Source organism: Scardinius erythrophthalmus (genome assembly GCF_964197995.2).
Source record: "Scardinius erythrophthalmus genome assembly, chromosome: 23".
NCBI lineage: Eukaryota > Metazoa > Chordata > Actinopteri > Cypriniformes > Leuciscidae > Scardinius > Scardinius erythrophthalmus.
The window spans coordinates 26,307,020-26,327,574 of record NC_138243.1 but is presented as its reverse complement, the minus strand read 5'-3'; the positions used below and the strand labels follow the sequence as shown (position 1 = coordinate 26,327,574).

At 37.9% G+C, this 20,555-nt stretch overlaps 2 protein-coding genes across 2 annotated transcripts; one reads left to right on the top strand and one right to left on the bottom strand.

Moving 5' to 3' along the window:
- Positions 1–1,411: 1,411 nt before the first annotated feature.
- Positions 1,412–10,291, bottom strand: rhobtb2b (Rho related BTB domain containing 2b). The gene is made up of 10 exons (XM_081354567.1): positions 10,181–10,291; positions 8,023–8,224; positions 7,827–7,930; positions 7,550–7,735; positions 5,447–6,393; positions 4,144–4,262; positions 3,796–3,946; positions 3,432–3,520; positions 1,847–1,952; positions 1,412–1,761 (listed from the first exon to the last, which is right to left on the bottom strand). The coding sequence occupies exons 1-10, from the start codon at positions 10,201–10,203 to the stop codon at positions 1,544–1,546; spliced, it is 2,145 nt and encodes a 714-aa protein (XP_081210693.1). The 5' UTR covers positions 10,204–10,291; the 3' UTR covers positions 1,412–1,543.
- A 3,384-nt stretch (positions 10,292–13,675) lies between these two features.
- stc1l (stanniocalcin 1, like) lies at positions 13,676–16,972 on the top strand. Its single transcript, XM_081353742.1, has 4 exons — positions 13,676–13,944; positions 14,421–14,563; positions 14,917–15,128; positions 16,121–16,972. The coding sequence occupies exons 1-4, from the start codon at positions 13,695–13,697 to the stop codon at positions 16,401–16,403; spliced, it is 888 nt and encodes a 295-aa protein (XP_081209868.1). The 5' UTR covers positions 13,676–13,694; the 3' UTR covers positions 16,404–16,972.
- Positions 16,973–20,555: the final 3,583 nt, after the last annotated feature.

Sequence of the window (20,555 nt, the reverse complement as noted above, 5' to 3'; positions counted from 1 at the left end):
GTTCTATTATAATTATATTTTTAATATTGATAAGCATTTCCTTTCATTGCAGTTTAGTTTTACAGAACCACTATTGATTGTGTGATATTATGTATTCAGTATCAAGACAAAATTACATCTAAAAGACAGGATTATCACAAGACCTAGATCTCACACAAAACTCAAGTGAATCATTAAAGGGATTGTTCACTCAGAAACACATTTTGTCATTTACTCGCCCTCATGAGAACTCCAGACCTGTAATTTGTGGAAACCTTGTGACGTCTGTGGAAAACAAACGTTTTTTTTATATTTCCTCCACGGAAGAAAAAGTCGTACAGGTTTAGAACGACATGAGGATGAGTAAACAATGTCAAGATGTTCACTTTTTCGTGAACCTTTATTCACATGAAATTCAAGAAAACTTCTGCCTTTAATAAATGTGTAGCCACTCAATTCAATATCCAAACTACGCTGTAGTGAAAAATAGAAGCTTGATGACCGTCTAGTGAGGAACTCGCACAGGAAGACTCTGCCAGCAGAATCTCGCCATGACGTCTCAGAACAACAAGACTAGGCACAATTACGTGGCAAACTCACAATTTCCACTATAATTTCAGCACTAGAGTCTAGTGATCACCAGACGGTCATGCCTGTTATAATCAGGAGAATATATATATATATGATATGATTCAGGGGATGAATCACAAAGATTCATTGTAGATACAATGCTAAAAATTAAGAATATTATTATTGGCTAAAAATGCACAGCGATTTGTACAAACAGGTTTAGTTTTGTTCTTCAGTGTTCCCACTATTCTGCTTTGAGGCGAAACAGTTTTAGATCAGTGGTTATCAATTGGTGTGTGAGGGAAAAACAGCGTGAGTGTGGCTAATATAGCAAAATATTTGAAATCTTAATATTTGAAACATTAGAAATCTCTTTTGGTCTTGATGTTGAATCGCCCAAACCAGCGATGTTATTTTAACTAAAACTTATTCAAATGTTTCTGGTAACTAAAATAAAGCTGAAATAAAACATAAATATCAGTTAACAAACTTATTCCAGTTAGTATATATATATATATGTATTATATATATAAAACAGTAAAATTTTACAATAAAGTTCCATCAGTTAATGCATTAACTAACATTATTATTAATCTTTGTTAACATTAGTTTTAAAAACAAAATTGATTTTCATATGATGAACAATTTTGGCACAATGCTGCGTCACCATTTGTTGTCCAATGTAAAATCTGATTTGTAAAGCAAAATCAAGTTGGGAACCACTGATCTAGAATCTAGATCACTGAAATACACCAAGGGTTTCTTCGTTGTTTTAAGATGAGATGCCTACCTGTTTTACGCACCAGCAGAACGACTATAGTCACATTTAGTAAACATTTCACATTTAGACCTGTTTGGCGGCCATGCCCTACATGATGCCTTACAGGACTTGAAGCACCAAGAACTTTAAAGCACGGTTGATGAGATGTTGATCTGAAACTTGATCTGTGATTTCAACCCTGTGGAAAAAGCAGTACTTGTCCCCCTCGCCTCTTCAGATGATAGCAGAGGAGGATGAGGACGAAGAGGAAGATGAAGAGGGGTTCGAAGGGGAGGGCGGAAGATTCCACAGCACCCATTTCCGCTTGCTCTGCCGCTTCTGCAACAGGTAGTCCTCCTTTTCCCGCTCCTTCCGTGCTCTCTGGTAGTGGTCGTCCTCCTTCAGGTACCAGACCGGAGGCCAGCGGTGCTTCTCGAAGTATTCTTGGTTCTCTGAAAATGCATCCAAAACAAAAACATGTCAAAAACTGAATTCTGGACAGGTTAAAAGACAAAAGACAAACTTTTCATGTACTACCTGCTGATTTGGCCCTCATGTCCCTGGGGAATTTGCGGCACACGTTGTTGTAGTTGGTGCAGATGTGGTGAAGGCACCAATCAGTGAGCTGGTAGGCACAGTGGAACTGAAATCGCATGACAACATGTACATTGAGTGTTCTTTAAAGGAATAATTCACCCAAAAATCATCATTTAGTCGCCATTTTGTTTTTTCAAACACATATGACTGTGGGTTGGTACAAATTTCTTCTTTTTTTTATCTTCCTGGTTTTCTTGTGTTGCAAAAACTAGTGCCATGAAGCACTAATGGGATTTGAAAGCCACAGTAATGAAAACAGCTATCAAAGCTATCGTATGGCTTCAGAAGACGTGAAATATAACCTTATGGATGTCTTAACAACTTTTCATGGTGTTTCTTTTGGTCCTGTGAACAATATGCTAAATATCTCCATTTGTGTTCAACGGAAGAGTTTGTAATGACATTAGGGTGAGTTAGCTCATTTTTCACTGTCAGTCCACTACGTTTACCAATGAAACTCAAGCTCTGTTAAAGGCATTTTATAAATCATACCGTTTAGTTTCAGAGTCAAATACAGGAACACATTTACTCACAGGGAGTGCCTGTGACACAAAAGTGAAGAAATGTTTAGCGTTCCTAAGAGTCTTTAGTAAATCAAGTGACTCCGCTTGACCACTCAGGCATGACAGAATGAACCATGTGAACATTCACAGGAATGCAGCAAAAATGTGTCTGATTCACATCAAATCCTAGAGCAAGACACGGGTTACTGTACTGTTAGCAGGAAACCCATTATTTCCTTAGTCAAGCAGATTCTTTCTTAGTTTACTTGTAACATAATCGCAGGCAAGTACGACAGTGTCTCAGCTTTTGCTGCACAACAGCTCGGTTAATCAATAAAGGAAATGCTAACTTGAAAACTTCACTTAAATAACCTATGCACTAAGTCTTAAAGGTAAGGTAGGCAATTTTCAGAAAGGCTAACAATAGCAAGCTAGCTTTAAAAGCATAAGATCCCACCCTCCGTTCATAGCACCTCCAAACCCACGCCTCCTCAAACACATGAACGCGCACAGCAGAGAGCAAACAAGCGTCACGAGAGACGGCGTTAAACTACCTCATGTCTCAAAGCATATAACATTACAATAATAATGAACATAACTTAAAGAGCACTGACCTGTACCACCTGACTGCTGCAGATTCATTTAGCCGTTGATAGTCTTGACATTGAAACGCATAAATTCGAGTCACAAACCGTGAACGCAGCATAAGCTCATTGTTTTGGTTCAGGAGGAACTGTAAAAGGCAGCTTCTGTTTCGGTTGTGGCGCTCAGTGACTGACGTCTGTCTAACGCTGCATAGCATGAAACACTCTGATGACGTGTGATGTCTGCGCAAGCAGGTGCACAGAGGTAGGACAACATTTTATGGTCCTACGCCTTCCATAGACGATATATAGTATACATATAAACACATTTAGACCACCTAACTTAGTGACTGCTATGAGGATGTGAAGAAAATTTCAACCGGCATAACAAAAACATAAATTCTAGACCAAATCACCTACTCTGCCTTTAAACTTTACCTGAGCCATCTCCAGATATACCAGCACATCTCCGTCAATGTCCGTGCCCATGGCGGCAGACTCCTTCAGAACAGTCACAGTATGGAGCTCTGCAGCAAAACACAATTAATACACAATTACATCATTTATTCACCCTGTATGACTTTTTTCTTCAGCGAAACACAAAAGGAGACGTTTAGCACAATGTTCATGCTGCTCTTTCAATGCATGAAAAGAGTGAATTTAAAAGTTCATTTAAAATGGACAACAACATATAAACATGATATTTACCCTATCGTTCAAAACTTTGGGGACAGACTCTATAAACTCTATAATCCTTGTTAGTTCTTATGTACATTATTGACATGATAATCAATCGTCAGACCTGTGAGGGCGACCAGGTGAGGCAAGCAGAGGCGATTGGCCAAGATAATGAGCTCCATGGCGTCCAGGTCAGGTCTGGAGCAGAAGCGTCCCGTGTAGAGATACTCCAGCACAGCCTGCATACTACTACGGGTCGTATTTGGGAACAACACCTGTGAAAACCACAACACGTCTTTGAAGATAACATTAACTTCTACGCAAATGTCAATGTAACACTTTGAAATCTCTCAGAGGACACAGGAAAAAGTGAACAAAATGTACAATTTCCCCATTGATTTATCTCTTTTCCACAGTGATGTTTATAAATGTTGTGCATGAATGGGTTACTTCCATAAAATGCAGCATTTACCTCTTTAGTACAGCTCTCGACAAACGGCCCACCAAACATGGCTGCCATCCAATCACAGCTAGAGATGAGCAGGGGTTTGTGGGCCTGAACAGTACCATCATCCAGTTTAAACACCACATCTGGGATAAAAAGAAAGAAATCTTTGATGCAGCAAAAACAGACAGCATCAGGATCTTACGATAGGGTTGCACGGTGAACTGTAATCGTGATATCGCTTAGTGCAATTATCAAATCGCAAAGGCTGTGATTTAATTAAATAAATATATGCTCTGCATGTTTCAGATCGAAGCGTGGCACTGTGTTCCTTTACACATGCGCAGCTCATGATCAACCAATTGCTTCGCAAAATGATTCACTGTTTCGAAGCACTCGAAACGCCACACACTGGTGACACCTGCAGGTCAGAATGGCAACGAAAACTCCACCCAACATGCTTAAAAACATCTGTTACAAACCAATATGTTGTTGAAAGTGTAATATAATAAATGCAATTAATAAATCATCTAATTCCATAACATTATGTGTTATTTTATTAAATTGTAGGGCTTGTTTTGTTTGTTTTATGGAGAGCTTGGTCAATCACACCAATAAGAGACTATTAACAACAACAACCAAAGGCTTTAAGATGGAGCACTCATATTACTATGAATGGGAGAAAGTGCAATGCGCAATATTGCAGAATAAGTCCTAGCTTCTAAATAAAAGCCAATCGCCAATTGTTAAAAGTCATTGTGTCACTCGCTATAGAAACTGTCGGTGTTGTGAGATGTGCGCTTATGACTGCACATGATTTCATTGGTGATTTCAAATATGAAATTTAATTGTAAGCTTGGTGAACAGCTTTAGAGAATTTGATGTTTCCCTTTTCAAAGAGATGTATGACTAAAATAGCTGCCAAGTTAACTTGCCTTAAAGGGACTTTGCTATAACTTTGCTACAAAACTGTATCATTAAAATAACAACAAACTTATAAAACTGATCCAAGATCAGGTAAAAACTACATAGACACTAGTTCATTGGTTCACAGAGATCTAGTGGCGAACCATTGAAATTCTGAAACAGCATTGACGTAACGAATCCTCATTTACTAAAATCACGTGACTTTGGCAGCCTGACGCTGGTTCGAAACAAATGATTTGCAAAGGTTTTGAAGCTTCACAAAGCAGTGTTTCGAAAGCGCCCATCACTATTTTACAGAGAAATTTTACAATAGTTAATATAGAAATAATTACACTAATAAGGAATTCCATTATATCCCCAAATTGTGCCCTACTTTACTACATGAGATAAAAACAACTTTAACCTGAGAAAGTTCCTTTAGCCAAGCATTCCTTCACCCGATTGGTCCGTCGCACATGGAAAGCCTTTGTGATCTCCTGGTTCATGAAGGCCTCGTCGTTGAGGATGTTGGCGACCATCATGCGCAAGTCAAACACTTCCAGCAGCTCGGCGATGTGGGCGATGTGCATCAGGTCCTTCTCGTGCTCGTCTAACTGTCCAGTGTATAGGTAATGCATGACCACGCGAAACGGCCCGGGCAACACCGACGGGTCCATGTGCACCACCGTCATTGGCCGGGAGATGAACGTGATGGGGTCCTGGACCGTTTCCCTCCTGATGCCGACGAAAGCCCGACCCAAAGACGACAGAAGTCGCCCCCCACGCCCATCCTCCAGGATCCCATCAGAGTCTGCACCGGTCAGGGTCCCGTCACTGATGCAGGCCCTGAGGTTGACCCTGCTTTCTTCATCGCTGCTCTCGCACATGTCAAAGCTGGCGGCCCGTGTAGGGAGCTCCTGACCGGGAGGTTGCTTGCCGTCAGCCTCTGCCTTCACATCCTGGAGAAAAAGGTCGTAGAATTTCGAAGAGGCCGTGGCGAGGTAGACTTTATGAGCGAAGACTCGCTGGTGCTCTTGGAGGACCAGAACCACATCAGCACACAGCGGCTCCTCCAGCAGCCGGGCCGGGTGCTCCTCAGTGGTGGAAGGAGGTGGCGGGATGACTATAGCGGGCGGAGGAGGCTTTGGAGGCAGGAAAGGCGCCTGCAAAAGAGGCCTTTGGACGTCCCTCAAGTGAGACTTCCAGAACTGCAGGTGGCGCCGTGAGATGAGAGCAGCGCGAATGGCATTGTCAAACACGTCCTTCACTCCAAACTGAGCCACAACGCTGGTCTCGAAGTACGGCACACCCAGTTCTTTGGCCACCTCGCGACCCTTCTCAGGAGGAAGAATCTCATTTGCTTTGATGGGTCTGTAAAGTCGGTTGATGGAGAAATGTCAACAAAAAGGATGTACTACAATATCTTTAATGTGAATGCTACATATTTGTTACATTCTTGTATTAATTAAAAACGCCCTTAATACATGATGCTTAATTTAGCCAATTAAATAGTCTGAAATAATGCAAGCCAAAGACACACAGACGGACTAAGGCTTATTTCTTGCTATTCCTAATCAAAACCAGGTGACATTAATATAGAGACCTTTATACTTACTAGTATTTTTATACTCATAATTTAGAGAAGCAAGTGATACTTATAATATAAAGACGTATAATTATTAGTATTTTTAATATTTATTAATATAGATAACATTGTATGTTTTATAAGTTAGAGAAGCATGTGGTATTTGAAATATAGAGATGTTTACATTTGTTTATAATTTTTTATGCAGTATAATTACTTTTTTTAAATACAGATTTTGTTTTTGAAAGAAATTAATATTAATACTTTTAATCAGCAAAGATGCATTAAATTGATCAAAAGTGAATGTAAAGCCATTTGTAATGTTACAAAATATTTCATTTTAATGTTACAAAATATTTCATTTTCAAATAAATGCTGTTGTTTTGAACCTTCTATTCATCAAATAATCCTAAAAAAATTATCACGGTTTCCACAAAAATATTAAGCAGCACAACTGTTTTAAACATTGGAAATGTTGAAAGCAGCAAATCAGCAGCAAATCAGCATTTTAGAATGATTTCTGTAATGATGCTGAAAATTCAGCTTTGAATCACAGGAATAAATTACATTTTACAATATATTAAAATAAAAATAAAACAATATTTTTATTTCACAATATTACAATATTTACTGTATTCTTGATCAAATAAGTGCAGCTTTGGTGAGCAGAAGAGTTTAAAGAGAAAAAACAATTAAAAAAATCTTACCAACCCCAAGCTTTTAAATGGTAACATAGATTTTAACAATAGATAAATATACATTTTAGACACCATTTCATTGGAAAAAAAAATTACATCTGACATATTAATAAAAAAAAATTCCAGGAAGAGAAAGACTATCAATTTTGAGAAAGAGAAAATTAGCATAATGAGCACAAAAACACAAATTCTGATTTCAATGGGTCTTTAAATAACAGACTGAAATTTTTGATCGAGAATTCACCTGGCAAGAGGCCTCCGTCCCCTATTAACAGCCTCCAGGTCAGCGTAACGCAGGTCTAACTGGCAGCCCACCAGGATGACTGGGGCGCGAGGGCAGAAGTGCTTGATCTCTGGGTACCACATGGTCTTCACGTGAAAGAGAGAATTGGGGTTGGCGATGGAGAAGCACAGGACCACCACATCTGACCTGGTGTACAAACACAAGATAAAACATTTAAGATGTCCTCAAAAGAATATTTCAGATGTTGTTTCATTTCCAACAAAATACACAAACACACCTGCCGTAAGCAAAGCGCCGGTCTTTGTGGTGGTCTCCGAAAGTGTCCCATAATCGAAGAGACACGCTTACATCATCCACTACATCTCTGGAGCGCTCCAGAACCTTCAAAAACAGCCACAAAAATTGGATTTATGGGTTACAATACTTATCTTATGCTTTTGAAGTGTCATGAGCGGAGAGATAAAAGTCCAGACCTCTTGACAGACTCTATACTGGTCAATGGCCCAGACGGTGGGCACATGTGTGGCGAGTAGCTGGTACTGCGTAAGAGTGGCATTGCATGCCCGGGCACAGATCAGCCGCGTTTTGCCCACAGCATTGTCCCCCACCACCACACATTTAATGGTCTCCACATTAGGCCTCTCATAGTCCATGTCAGTATCTGTAAACTGGGACCTAAAAGCAATGGATAAAGACACGATTAACACTCATTAAACTTGAAAATACTCGGAAAATTTTTTGTCAAATTTAAGAGGATAAATTCCTTACATAATCAAGCATGATACTGCAAATGATGTCTATAAATATATACTCTTTTTTTTTTCTCATGTTCAACGTGCAAGCAAGATTATTAAACAAAATATTAAGTATTGCATGTGTGTATGGAGACAAAACATCAAAAACGCAAAAAGACAATAACTTAATGGCAATAAAAGCTTTGTGACATAACAATAACAATAGGTTATAATGCAGTATCCATATTTTGCCATCCATAATTGTTTTAGCTCATTTTCGCTCAGTCTGTAAGGCAGATGTTTGAGAAATGTAAGGAATATTTATACTTCATCCACATATTAGATGATTAGATGCATACTTTCCAAACAGGCTAAAGCCTAAATTCAATCTGTTCATCATAAAGCGATCGAGTCTCATCAGAAAATGTGGACTAAACCACTCAATACATATGGATTCGTTTTACAATCTCTTTATGAACTTTTTGAAGTGCCAACATAGTGTCAGTTGCGTAGCTGTCAATGGAGGGACAGGAAGCTCTCAGATTTCATTAAAAAGATCTTCATTTGTGTTCTGAAGATAAACGAAAGTCTTACATGTTTGGAACGACATGAGGGCGAGTAATTAATGACAGAGTTTTTATTTTTTGGGTGAACTAACCCTTTATTGGGTGGGCTAGCGTGTATGAGCGGTAGAGATGGTCAAGGCAGAGAAAGAGAAATTAAAATGCTGGAAAAGTCAAGAAATTAAGCCACGACTGTTAAAAAGACAATGTGGTCTGTACACTGTTTTCAGAACTGGTGTGCCAAGAAAGATCTGACTATTGATTTTAAAACAATAACCAAAATTGACATAGACCAGGCTCTGCATCAGTTGCCACCGTGAAAAACGGGTTTCAGTTATGTCGGCCTACCGGCTTAACCGGTACATAAATGATCCACCGTTGAGTTTATGAGTTTCTAGTGAGTTTATCACTAGCAACAAAGTTTTCATTGGAGTAGTGAAAAATCTTTGCCAAGAAGCATGTAACAAAACATCCATACTGCGTAAACTTTTTTTTGGAGAATTTGATGTTTTCCCATTCAATGAGATAGGAGCTGTACATGACTAAAATAGCTGCCCGAGAGGCGTTTTAAAGATGGCCGCCGAGTGAAAAGACTTGCCTTAATTAAAGGGACTTTGACATGGAACGTAGAGCTAAAGAGGGCAACCGCCAACTAAAGCCCAAAACATTTCATCCACCAATACGGTACAAAGATACAAAGAAAGCCTATGTACGGGGATTTATGTTTGAGCAGTCTAAAACCACTGTCCTCGCGCCTCATTGAGGAAATACCACCCATTCTACATTTAATCTCCATTCAAAGCGGACAAACATTCAAAAGGCACAATTAAAATCGTAATTTTTATAAAAGGGGGTCTTTTAAGAAAAATAGTCCAGTAGCCTACATTGGAGCAGCAAAAATCATTTATTATTACTCCACGATTCCACATAGAAAAATGTACTTTTCTGTAGCAAACAATATTAGCAACAACTTAATATTATAGTTTTTTTTTTCTAGACATTTCTCGAAAGTTATGAAAATATTAAAACTAAGGCTGGTACGTAGCGATCATTTTACAAAAACAATTTTATGCACCCAAGGCGTAGCTATTGACCAATCAGAATCAAGCATTCCAGAGCCGTAAAAAACAGGTTAGACGCTCTCAGAATCGGCTGCACAAATTCGCCTACGATGCCGAGCAATGCTGTCTAGGTAGGCAGCTCAGTAGGCTGAAACACAGCCTTCACGCTAAACTTATGTAATAGCCTACTCATTTCCGTATAATGTCCTGCTCAAGAAAGCAATTAATGTAGCCTACACAATCGCATGCATTTATGAACACACGAGACCTTACCGAAGTGAACTGAAGGGATGCATCGGGTTGGCAGTCGTTTGTGCTCTTAGAGAGGAAGGTGATAAAATGCCCGTTGTATGCGGCGTGCACCTGAAACGAACCGGGCATACACTTCATTTTCCCGGCGGAGAAGCAGAAGATACAGAATTAGGCTGTGTCACCGTAGTTTACCGCATCCAGACCTAAGCTAACCCATGTTACCACCAAACGCCCTAATTCTTAAGATCATTTTATTTAAATGCACCGACTGAATGAGCAGAAAAGCGCGACGGCTGTAGGCTTCTGATTCGTGACATTCCCGGTGGTTCCTCGGTTTCTCTTCCGCATGTAGGCAGCGCCATCTGACGCACCACAGTAATGGTGTTGAGAATGGGGTGGCTGAAATGAAAGAGTCGTAAAGACTACAACAAATAATTATAGTTCACACATATAGTTACCTCAAGCTTCATAACTACCAACCTGCTGCCCTCTCCTGATAGTTAGGCTATCTTAAAATATCTGCCTTTTCCACCATCCTCACCTCAATAGTGTGCGCTGCTTATCTGTATCCGACACTCACTGCAAACTAGCTCTCGTTAATAAAGACTGAACATTAATAAACCTGCTGTGTATGGCAAGCCGTTTTGACTTGTATTCTTTCCCAGGATAGCCTACTGATTTTTACTAGTTGAAATTCCAATTTCACATATCAGAAATACAATTCTTACTATAGTAAAAAATATTTTTTTATTATCAATAATTTCGTGGTAAATAGTGCAAATGTCTGTTCTTGAAATCAACAATTGAATTGCTTCTATTATTTTTTATTTTATTTTAGATATCAATAATTCGATTGTCATTAGTGACCATGTTAATTCCTGATATCATGAATGATTGTTGTAAGAAAGCCATTTTAGATATCTGAAATTACTCTCCTAATTATTGATATCAGAAATGCATGTTCAGATATCAGAAATAACAAATGTAACATGTTGAAATATACAGATATCAAGAAATAACATTTCAACTAGAGACAATTGTTGCTTTGTGTTGATCATTAAAGCCATCAATGAAGTCCACAAGAAAGTCCAGAGTAAAATTATTTAAATTTATATGGTTTAATACAATATTTTTATTATATTAGCGTTTGTATTTATAATATCAGCATTTGTATTAATAAGTTTTACAGTTCTTATTTGTTAAGCCTGTGATCCCTTTTTTTTATGAGGACAGCATGTGATTCAAGTGACGATGATCCATGTTATCCAGCAAAGCTTCTTGTGCTTTTATGGAAGAAAGAACGTTCACATGCTCATTGTCACTAATTTTCTTAATACTAACAATAGTAAAAGGTTTTTTTTTTTGTTTACACTTTATTTTAAGGTGTCCATTTTACAGTGTATTTGTACATACAGAGTAATAAGAATTAACTATAGGGTTAGGATTAGGGTGTGTTTTAGGGTTAGTTGCATATAATTATGCACAGTTTATAGTAATTACTACTAACATGTAACAAGTGTAAGAAGGACACTGTAAAATAAAGTGTTACTCCTTTTTTACTCTTCAAAATCTACAACTTTTGGATTATTTCCAGGTTTAAATTGGAGAAAAATACCCTTTCCAATACCATCTCAGACTTTTGGGGTCCACTTTCTTAGATGAAGATTCTTCCTCATTTTATGGGAAAAAAAAAAAAGGTTGAATGGTGATGAATTCTCATGCAGGATGAATTTACTGAAGGTGTGATTTACATAGGCATTTACATTTTCTGCTTAACCCCAACTTGATGTAGTACCTGCTAAAGGCGTCTATGGCACAATCATCACGTTCAGCTTTTTTGTTGTTGTTGTTGTTGTTGTTGAAAAATCGATATTTATGACTTCAATGTCATGTAGCCTGAGATTCAACAGATTATTGGAAAATTAAAGGCTGTGTGAGTGTGTGTGTGTTTGTTCCTACTCAATCATGTTATTCAGTAAAGATGTGGGTGTGAGTTTTCCTGCCCTACTTCATTAACAAACTGCAGGCATTTGTGTGAACAAAGGTAATAAAACCAAAATAGCTGCGTCTCCAGCCCCCCTCTAAGAAACCAGTGAGTGCTTTGATCATTATCAGTAATTAACCCTTTAGGGGGGGGGGGTATTTCTTTAGGCTAATGAAGTTCATCATGGAAAACACATCACTTCCTATAGCCTTTGCAAGATCCACTGATTAGACACTTACAAACGCTTCTCCTTCAGATCCTGTGGGAACGGATGTTCAGTCAACCACATGACCAGTTCTGACAAGCTACATTTGTCTGTTTTGATGAAGCTTGTATCTTTAGCACAATTACCTGTGCCAGGTGTCAAAAAACTCCCTGAACCCTCTTTGAGAACAACAGCAAAGAGCATCAAATAAGAGAGATGTGCATACAGTAAATCACAGTGAAAATAAATCCAAACCAAACACTGTAGAAGTGTTTTCTACAAAGAAGCCATTGAGCGTGACTTGCTTGAGAGGGATATCATTGGGAATATCATAATATTGTTACAGAATAGGGTAAATCATCATGATCCTCCAGATGAGAATGTGAAGCAAACATCATTTAGGATCATAAGAAATTGAGTTTTTTTATGATAGATATGCAATGATAGGTGCAATTTTAAGAAATGGAGTAAATAAAAAAAAATAAGTCGGCATGAAATGTAAGTGCCCTATTGTGACGTATATCGGAGTAAAACGGCTTTTCGAACAAGAAAAAAATGTAGGAACTTGATTTTGTCTATAGGGAATTGATTGGACGTCGTTGCATGGTTGTCCTATTGGTCGATCTCATGTGAGTTTCAGGTTGTGAGTGACACACCAGTAAACATGTCATCAGAGAAAAGTAGAGGGCTGCCTACTATATAGTAGGCAAAAAACAGTACGTGACAAAAGTAGTATGTCCAAATTCACAGTATTCATAAAAAAGTACTCAAAATGTACCCAGATGGCCTACTACTTCCAGGTAGATTCTGAAGTGTGCATACGACGGACACTTTACTATCCCATGAGGCCACCCATTTGTGACGCTGGTAAATCACATGATGACAAAATGGCGAATGTAGTACGTCCAGATTACATTCATACTACACACACTCATACTATATATAATGTACTTTTATAGCTATCGTGAAGCAATTACTTATATACCTATACTCAAGAGAGTATGTGATTTCAGACACTGCCCATATGTTGCAAGACAGAGGGCAAGTTATTTTGATTAAAGATTATGATGGCACATTAATTAAAAATAATAATAATGTGCACAGATAAATCATTCATAATTAATACTGCAAAATAGCCTACATCAAATAAAAATTGTCTATGATGATTTTATGTTTACCCCCATTTGCTTATAAGTACCAATATGATTCTCTCAAGTATCTGAAATAATTTAAATGTCTAACTGAAGATAAAATCATAGCAGGTGGGTCTGCATTAACATCAGCCCATGAATATTTACAAAGAGATGGAAAGTTTGAGCTTTCCGATCCTTGCGTTCTGATTGGTGATGGTGGGGATTTATGAGCCGTCAAGCTCAGCTGAAGATCTGTATAAAGCTGAGGCTGTCATCAACCTGAAACACAAACCCACAGAATCAGCCAAGGTCTCTTGTTTTCATCCCTTGTTGAAGGTTCTAGGTGCAGACATGCTTCTGAAAAGCGGATTTCTTTTGCTCCTCGTTTTGGTTACATCTGCGTTTGCAACAGATCAGGAACCTGCACAATCAAGACGAGCACGATTCTCATCCAACAGCCCTAGTAAGTATTATTTTCTTTATTGAATGGTCACTTTGTTTTTGTTTTAAGAGTAGCCTATGCATGGGCAAATGTTCCAATCCTTAGTGGTTATAAGGTTAAAGGTTCGATTCCTGAAGTTCATTTTTTTTTTGGTTAGCCAGGAAAGTTTTCTTAATGGATTGTAGAACATTATTCCCCTAACCTTATAAGTTATTTTTAGGTTATTTAAAAATACTGCAACGTTCTATTATGGTTGCAAAAAATAAAACCTAAAAAGAACGTTCCTAGAACGTTATTATTTGGTTCTCAAAAAAATAACCAAACGGGAATCCAATAGCTACTAACGTTAGGGGGGACGTTCTGTGTTTGCTGGGTTTCACCTTTAAGCAAAATATATTACACCTTCAGGACTGTCTCTGTAGCAAAAAGGTCTACTTTTACACTGCGCTGAATAAAATTATTTCTAAAAAAAAAAGTATTTTTCCTTCCTCCTCCAGCTGAGGTTGCCCGGTGCCTGAACGGAGCTCTACAGGTCGGCTGCTCCACCTTCGCATGTCTGGAAAACTCGACCTGCGACACTGACGGCATGCACGAGATCTGTAACGTCTTCTTCCACACTGCTGCTATGTTCAACACAGAGGTAGGCCTACAAAACATCATTAATCAGAACCATTTATTTACTCCTCTAAGTAAAGGCCCGTTCACACCAAGAACGACAACTATATTAGCGTTCACAGCACACCAGCAGACGATATAGTTCTGTTGCGCGTGCTTGTCTGCTACTTTAAATGCTCGAGCTCGTTACAGCAGGATGGATTCTGATTGGCTGTCAATGTTTGTATCGTTCTCTGTGCCATTATCGTTATAGCTGTGGTGTGAACTGAACTCTGCTATTCTTTAATACTGAGAACGATTTTTAAAACTACATATTTATCGTTATCGTCATTAGTGTGTGAACGGGCCTTAACATTGCATTTCCCCCGTCCCCCCCAGGGTAAGACGTTTGTGAAAGAAAGCATCAAGTGCATCGCCAACGGTATCACCTCTAAGGTCTTCCAGACCATCAAACGCTGTTCCACCTTCCAGAAGATGATTGCTGAAGTGCAGGAGGAATGTTATAAGAAGCTTGACATCTGCGAAGTGGCCCGATCCAACCCTGAGGCCATTGGTGACGTGGTCCAAGTGCCCAGCCACTTCCCGAACAGGTAATATAGCGTGTGAACTTGTTTTGGAGTGAGTGATGATTGGTCTACTCTACCGGACTTAAAGTGATAAAACACGAAAAAAACATGTTGTCATGAACATGAACTTCAAAGAAAAATGTTGTCATCATTTACTCATCCTTATGTTGTTCCAAACCTGTATGAATTTCTTCTGTTGAACAGAAAAGAAGATATTTTGAAGAATTTTGGTAAGGTAACCAGACAGTTCATGGCACCCATTGACTTCCATAGTGGTTTTTTTATACAATGGAAGTCAATGACTACTGTCAACTGTCTGGTTACCAAAATTCTTCGAAATATCTTCTTTTTAGTTCAACAGAAGAAACTCATACAGGTTTGGAACAACATAAGGGTGAGTAAATGATGATGTAGGCTAATTTTCACTTTTTAAGTGAACTAATTCAGATTTTCATTTTAGACCACATTTACACTGTCAGCCCAAATCAGATTATTTGTGTATCCGATTGGAATATTATGTGATCATTTACTCACTCTCATGTTTTTCACTTGCATGGGGTTTTGTCTTCGGTGAAACAAAAAAGTTGATTTTTGACCAAAAAAAAAGGCAGTTCATAGCGATAGATAGATTTTTTCAAGTTTACATTTTTTACTTTATTTTAATTTTCGCTTTACATACAATATTGCTTAATCAACAACACACACAACAGTGCAAAAAGAAACATTATGATTATGAATGATAAAGTATTTTAAGGTGTTAAAATAAGGTTCCAATAAAATTTACAACACAATACAATATACAGTTCATTTTAAAGTTCAAATGAAATAAAAAAAATGCAATTTTGTACTATACTGTATATAAGTCTTCTGAAGCCATATGAAAACTTTGTGTGAGGAACAGACCAAAATGTATTGTTGTTGTTGGACCTTTTGGAGCTTGATCAACATTGGTCACTGGTTTATAAAATGAGCTCACTCGACTGTACACACTAATCCCTCATACTTTTGTGTCGCAGGTACTACAGCACGCTTCTTCAGAGCTTAATGGAGTGTGAGGAAGACACCGTGGAGGTGGTTCGAGCCGGGCTGGTGTCCAGACTGGGACCTGACATGGCCACGCTTTTCCAGCTGCTTCAGAACAAGCCCTGCCCATCCGAACCTGCTGCCGCCGGGACTTCTGGGATGGAGGGCCACACCGGCTTCCGCTGGCCCCCCATGTTCAAGATCCAGCCCAACCTGCGCAACAGGGACCCCACTCACCTCTTCGCCAGGAAACGTTCAGTCGAAGGAAGCTCTTAGAGTCGCACACGGCTCTCCATTTGATGTGCGTAAGCGGAAGATGGTTATTAGTGATTAGTGCATTAAAAATGTAGTTTTATAATGGGACACAACGGAAATCTTTGCTTAGTTCACAATAACCAACAACTACTTGATTTTAAACTGCATTACATTGAATATACAAGCCAATGTCATGTTTTAGACTCTTAATATTGAATTTTGGTTAATGGCCTTATGCAAGAGAAGCTAAATTACGATGCACAGGATATTATCATGAAAAAGGAAACCTGTCACTTTGAACAACTTGTAGTGGCAGGGCAGAAATATTTATTAGTGTACTCTGAAAATAATTTATATTTATTTTTCCTACCAAATGTAATTTATATAGTTTATTATTGTTGTGATCTGAGTCTGAAAAAAAGTCTTTATTCTTTAAGTGAGAGAGAAAACTACATATTTCTGGATATGTTTCCTATGCTGGCCATGGGAAATATACGTGATTAAGAAGGGTATTCTTTGTTCATGTTGGTGATATTGTGTAGTTGAATGTGCTTGGATAGAAATAAAAATGTAAAACTGCCTGATATACTAAATAGTTTCATCTTTCATTCTTTCATTGCTTACGGTCTGACATTTGTCCACTGATGTGGCCAATAACATCCATACAAATCATGTTCCAAATTCCAATAGAATCTAATGAACACATCAAACTGCAATGTATTTCTCTATTCACAAGGGGGCGCTGCTTTCAAACACATTACGTTCTTACAATTTTTACCAGACAAAACAATTTTGCTGGATAAGAAGTTGATACTCACGATCACAAATGTCACCTAATGAGCTGAGAGCTAAGTTTACATATTCGTTTGTATATGTTTGCATATTACATTAGGAAATGTTCGCATATCAAAACTGCACAACTTGACTAGCGCAATGAAATGTGCTACTAGAGAGGTTTTGACCCAACCCAAATGCTATGTTATTCAAATATTAAAATTGGTTTCTCCCTGCGTTTCACTATATTATAATGCTGCTCAATGATCAAGTTGCAGTTAAATATTATTTAAAATAAAAAAATAATAAAATAAAAAATTCCTACTGTGTACTGTGTTTAGGATAGGCCAACCTATAGGCTAATGCTAGCTATTAAATTAGCCTAGAATTACTTTTTTACGTGGTTTAAGAAAGATTCATTTCTCCACAAAGGACAAAAGTGTTCATAGAAACATCAAATCCAAATGGACATAAATGGAAAACATTAGTTGTGTTCAACTAAGCCCATTTCCACCACATTAGAAAAAAGATCATGTTTTGGTAAATCACAATTAAGACATACAAAGTCAGAATTATGACATACTAAGGCATATTTATGAGATAAAAAGTCAGAATTATGGCAAAATCGAATGACAATGGTCAATTATGAGATAAACTCATAATTATGACAGTCTTCTAAATGATGACATAAAGTCAAATTTATTGTCATAAGTAACCTTTCATGTCTCATGTCATCACTTTTTATCTCATAGTTATGACTTAATATCTTAAAGGTATAGCGGAGGATTTTTTACTTCCGGGTGGATCACCTATACTATTGGTCCTACTAATTGTCAATCATTCTGGTGAATCAATCAAACTTTTCAAAAAGTGGAGAGGGCGGGTCTTATCTAAAATTCGGAAAGATCCTCCGCTATACCTTTAATGTAGACTATCCCCCGGTTTCACAGATGAGGCTTAAACTAGTCCCAGACTAAAAATGCATGTTCGCGCTGTTTTAACTGAAAGCAACTTACACTGATGTATCTTAAAATGTCAGTGCCATTGATTTGTCTCAAGGTGCACACCAGTAATGTTTTTTCCTAAGGTATAAGCTATACAAAGGCCTAATCCTGGCTTAATTTAAGCCCTGTCTGTGAAACCGGGCCTATATCATAATTATGACTTTTTATGATTTACCAAAGCATGATTTTTTTTTTCTTATGTGGTGGAAATTGGCTTTCATAGAGAGGAGTGGATGAAAACACAATCCATTTATCTTGCCCTTCAACCTTTGTGTTCAAATAAAATTACATCAAGAGATGATTGTAACCACACACTTTTCTAAAACAAAAATCCAGTTTCCAAACTTCCCAGAATCATTGGCTAAGACAGAAGTCGTGTGGTGCTGTTGCCGAGCTGAGACCGAACAAATAAACATCTAATCAAGTGATCTAGAAAGCAAAGTTTGCTCTTGGGTGTTTTGCGGGCAAAAGGAACACAGGGGAAACAACTGGTATAAACAGACAGACGATACTGTTATTATCCTATAAAAGTTACATCACAAAGCCTTTTAAATTTAGTCCTTCCTGCATAAATGATGATGGGGGAAAGAGCAAACAGACGGATAAAGTTACACGTGTGAGAGTGTTTATGAGACATTGAAAAAAGAATAAAGTCTGTTTTAAAGCTATAAAATATGAACACCCTCTCATTCTGAGGTCATCTCATTACGCCTCGGACACCAACACTCAATAAAATGTGATTTATTATTCCATGCACATTGTATCATAGTCTAAATAGTTCAGTAAGCTCGTATTTTCTTACATGAATATCCATTGATTTGTATTACTGCTGTCTGCTCTAATAGCAGGATACTTTGTAAACTGCAAAGAATCTGCCTTGAGCATTTATAAACTGCCCGTGCTTGCTAGGTCTATCTTCATATATCCTTTCTTTTCCTGCCTCAAAATGTGTCAGCACATCAGCCCTATCGTAAACACACACACACACACACACACACACACAGAGATGTCAGGACACCTTGGCACCGAAACCAAGAGAGCTTAGAGAAATAAACAGAATGAATGACGGTGTCATCACCGGTACCTGAAGGCAGCGACGTATCAGACAGCTTTCAAAACACTGAGTGTGTGCAGGGAATGTACATTGTGCATTATCTAAAAAAAAATATATATATATATATATTTTTTATTATTATTATTTATGGTAATTCTGATCTAATGATTATCACAACTTCCGTTTTAATGCAGACTTTAAAACATAATTCAAATGTTGTTGTAGAACAAAACGTGAAAGTCTCTTTAAGTAATGCTAATTACAGAATTTATTGTACTTAAAAATCTAAAACCGCTATATGATATTCCTGAAATTCCTGGAATGTGGTTAAAAAAAAAAAATTCTCTTCGGATTTAGGACTACAAACTGAACAGATCTACTGTATATCACACAAGCACAACACACGTGTAAGTGGCATGGCATTATATATGCCATGCTAAGCCTTTGGCTTACAGCTTGGTAACGTAACACCTTTATTGAGCCCAAATAATTACATTTGTTTGCTCGAATGTTTGTCTAGAGGCCGTTGTTTGTAATGACAGCGCCGTCACTAGAAGAGCACTCGAGTCGTTTATCCAAGACTTCCGTGGACCATCTGTCAGAGGTGATAATGGCTGATGGTTAATTGCACCTCATGGCCCATTAGCTGCTCATAAAGGCAGGTGTGTAGTTCATAGATAGCTTTTACAGGGGTGCAATGGCACAAACAGACTGGCAGATGCGACTCGTAACGGCTCCTATTTCCAGGCATTAATACAATTACGACCCTTTCCTGCCAAAAGCAACAAGATTACTGAGAGTTAACAGACAAAGATGCTAAAAGGGGTTTGATGGATCAAACTAATTACGCACATGCCTATCTATCTATCTATCTATCTATCTATCTATCTATCTATCTATCTATCTATCTATCTATCTATCTATCTATCTATCTATCTATCTATCTATCTATCTATCTATCCATCCATCCATATCTATCTATCCATCCATCCATCCATATCCATCCATCTCTATCTATCTATCTATCATCCATCCATCCACCCGTCTCTATCTATCCATCCATTCATGTCTGTTTATCCATCCATCTCTATCTATCTATCTATCTATCTATCTATCTATCTATCTATCTATCTATCTATCTATCTATCTATCTATCTATCTATCTATCTATCTATCTATCTATCTATCTATCTATCTATCTATCTATCTATCTATCTATCCATCCACAAACCAACCCATACATCTGTCTATCTATCCATCTCCATCTATCTATCTGTCTGTTTGTCTATCTATCTATCTATCTATCTATCTATCTATCTATCTATCTATCTATCTATCTAT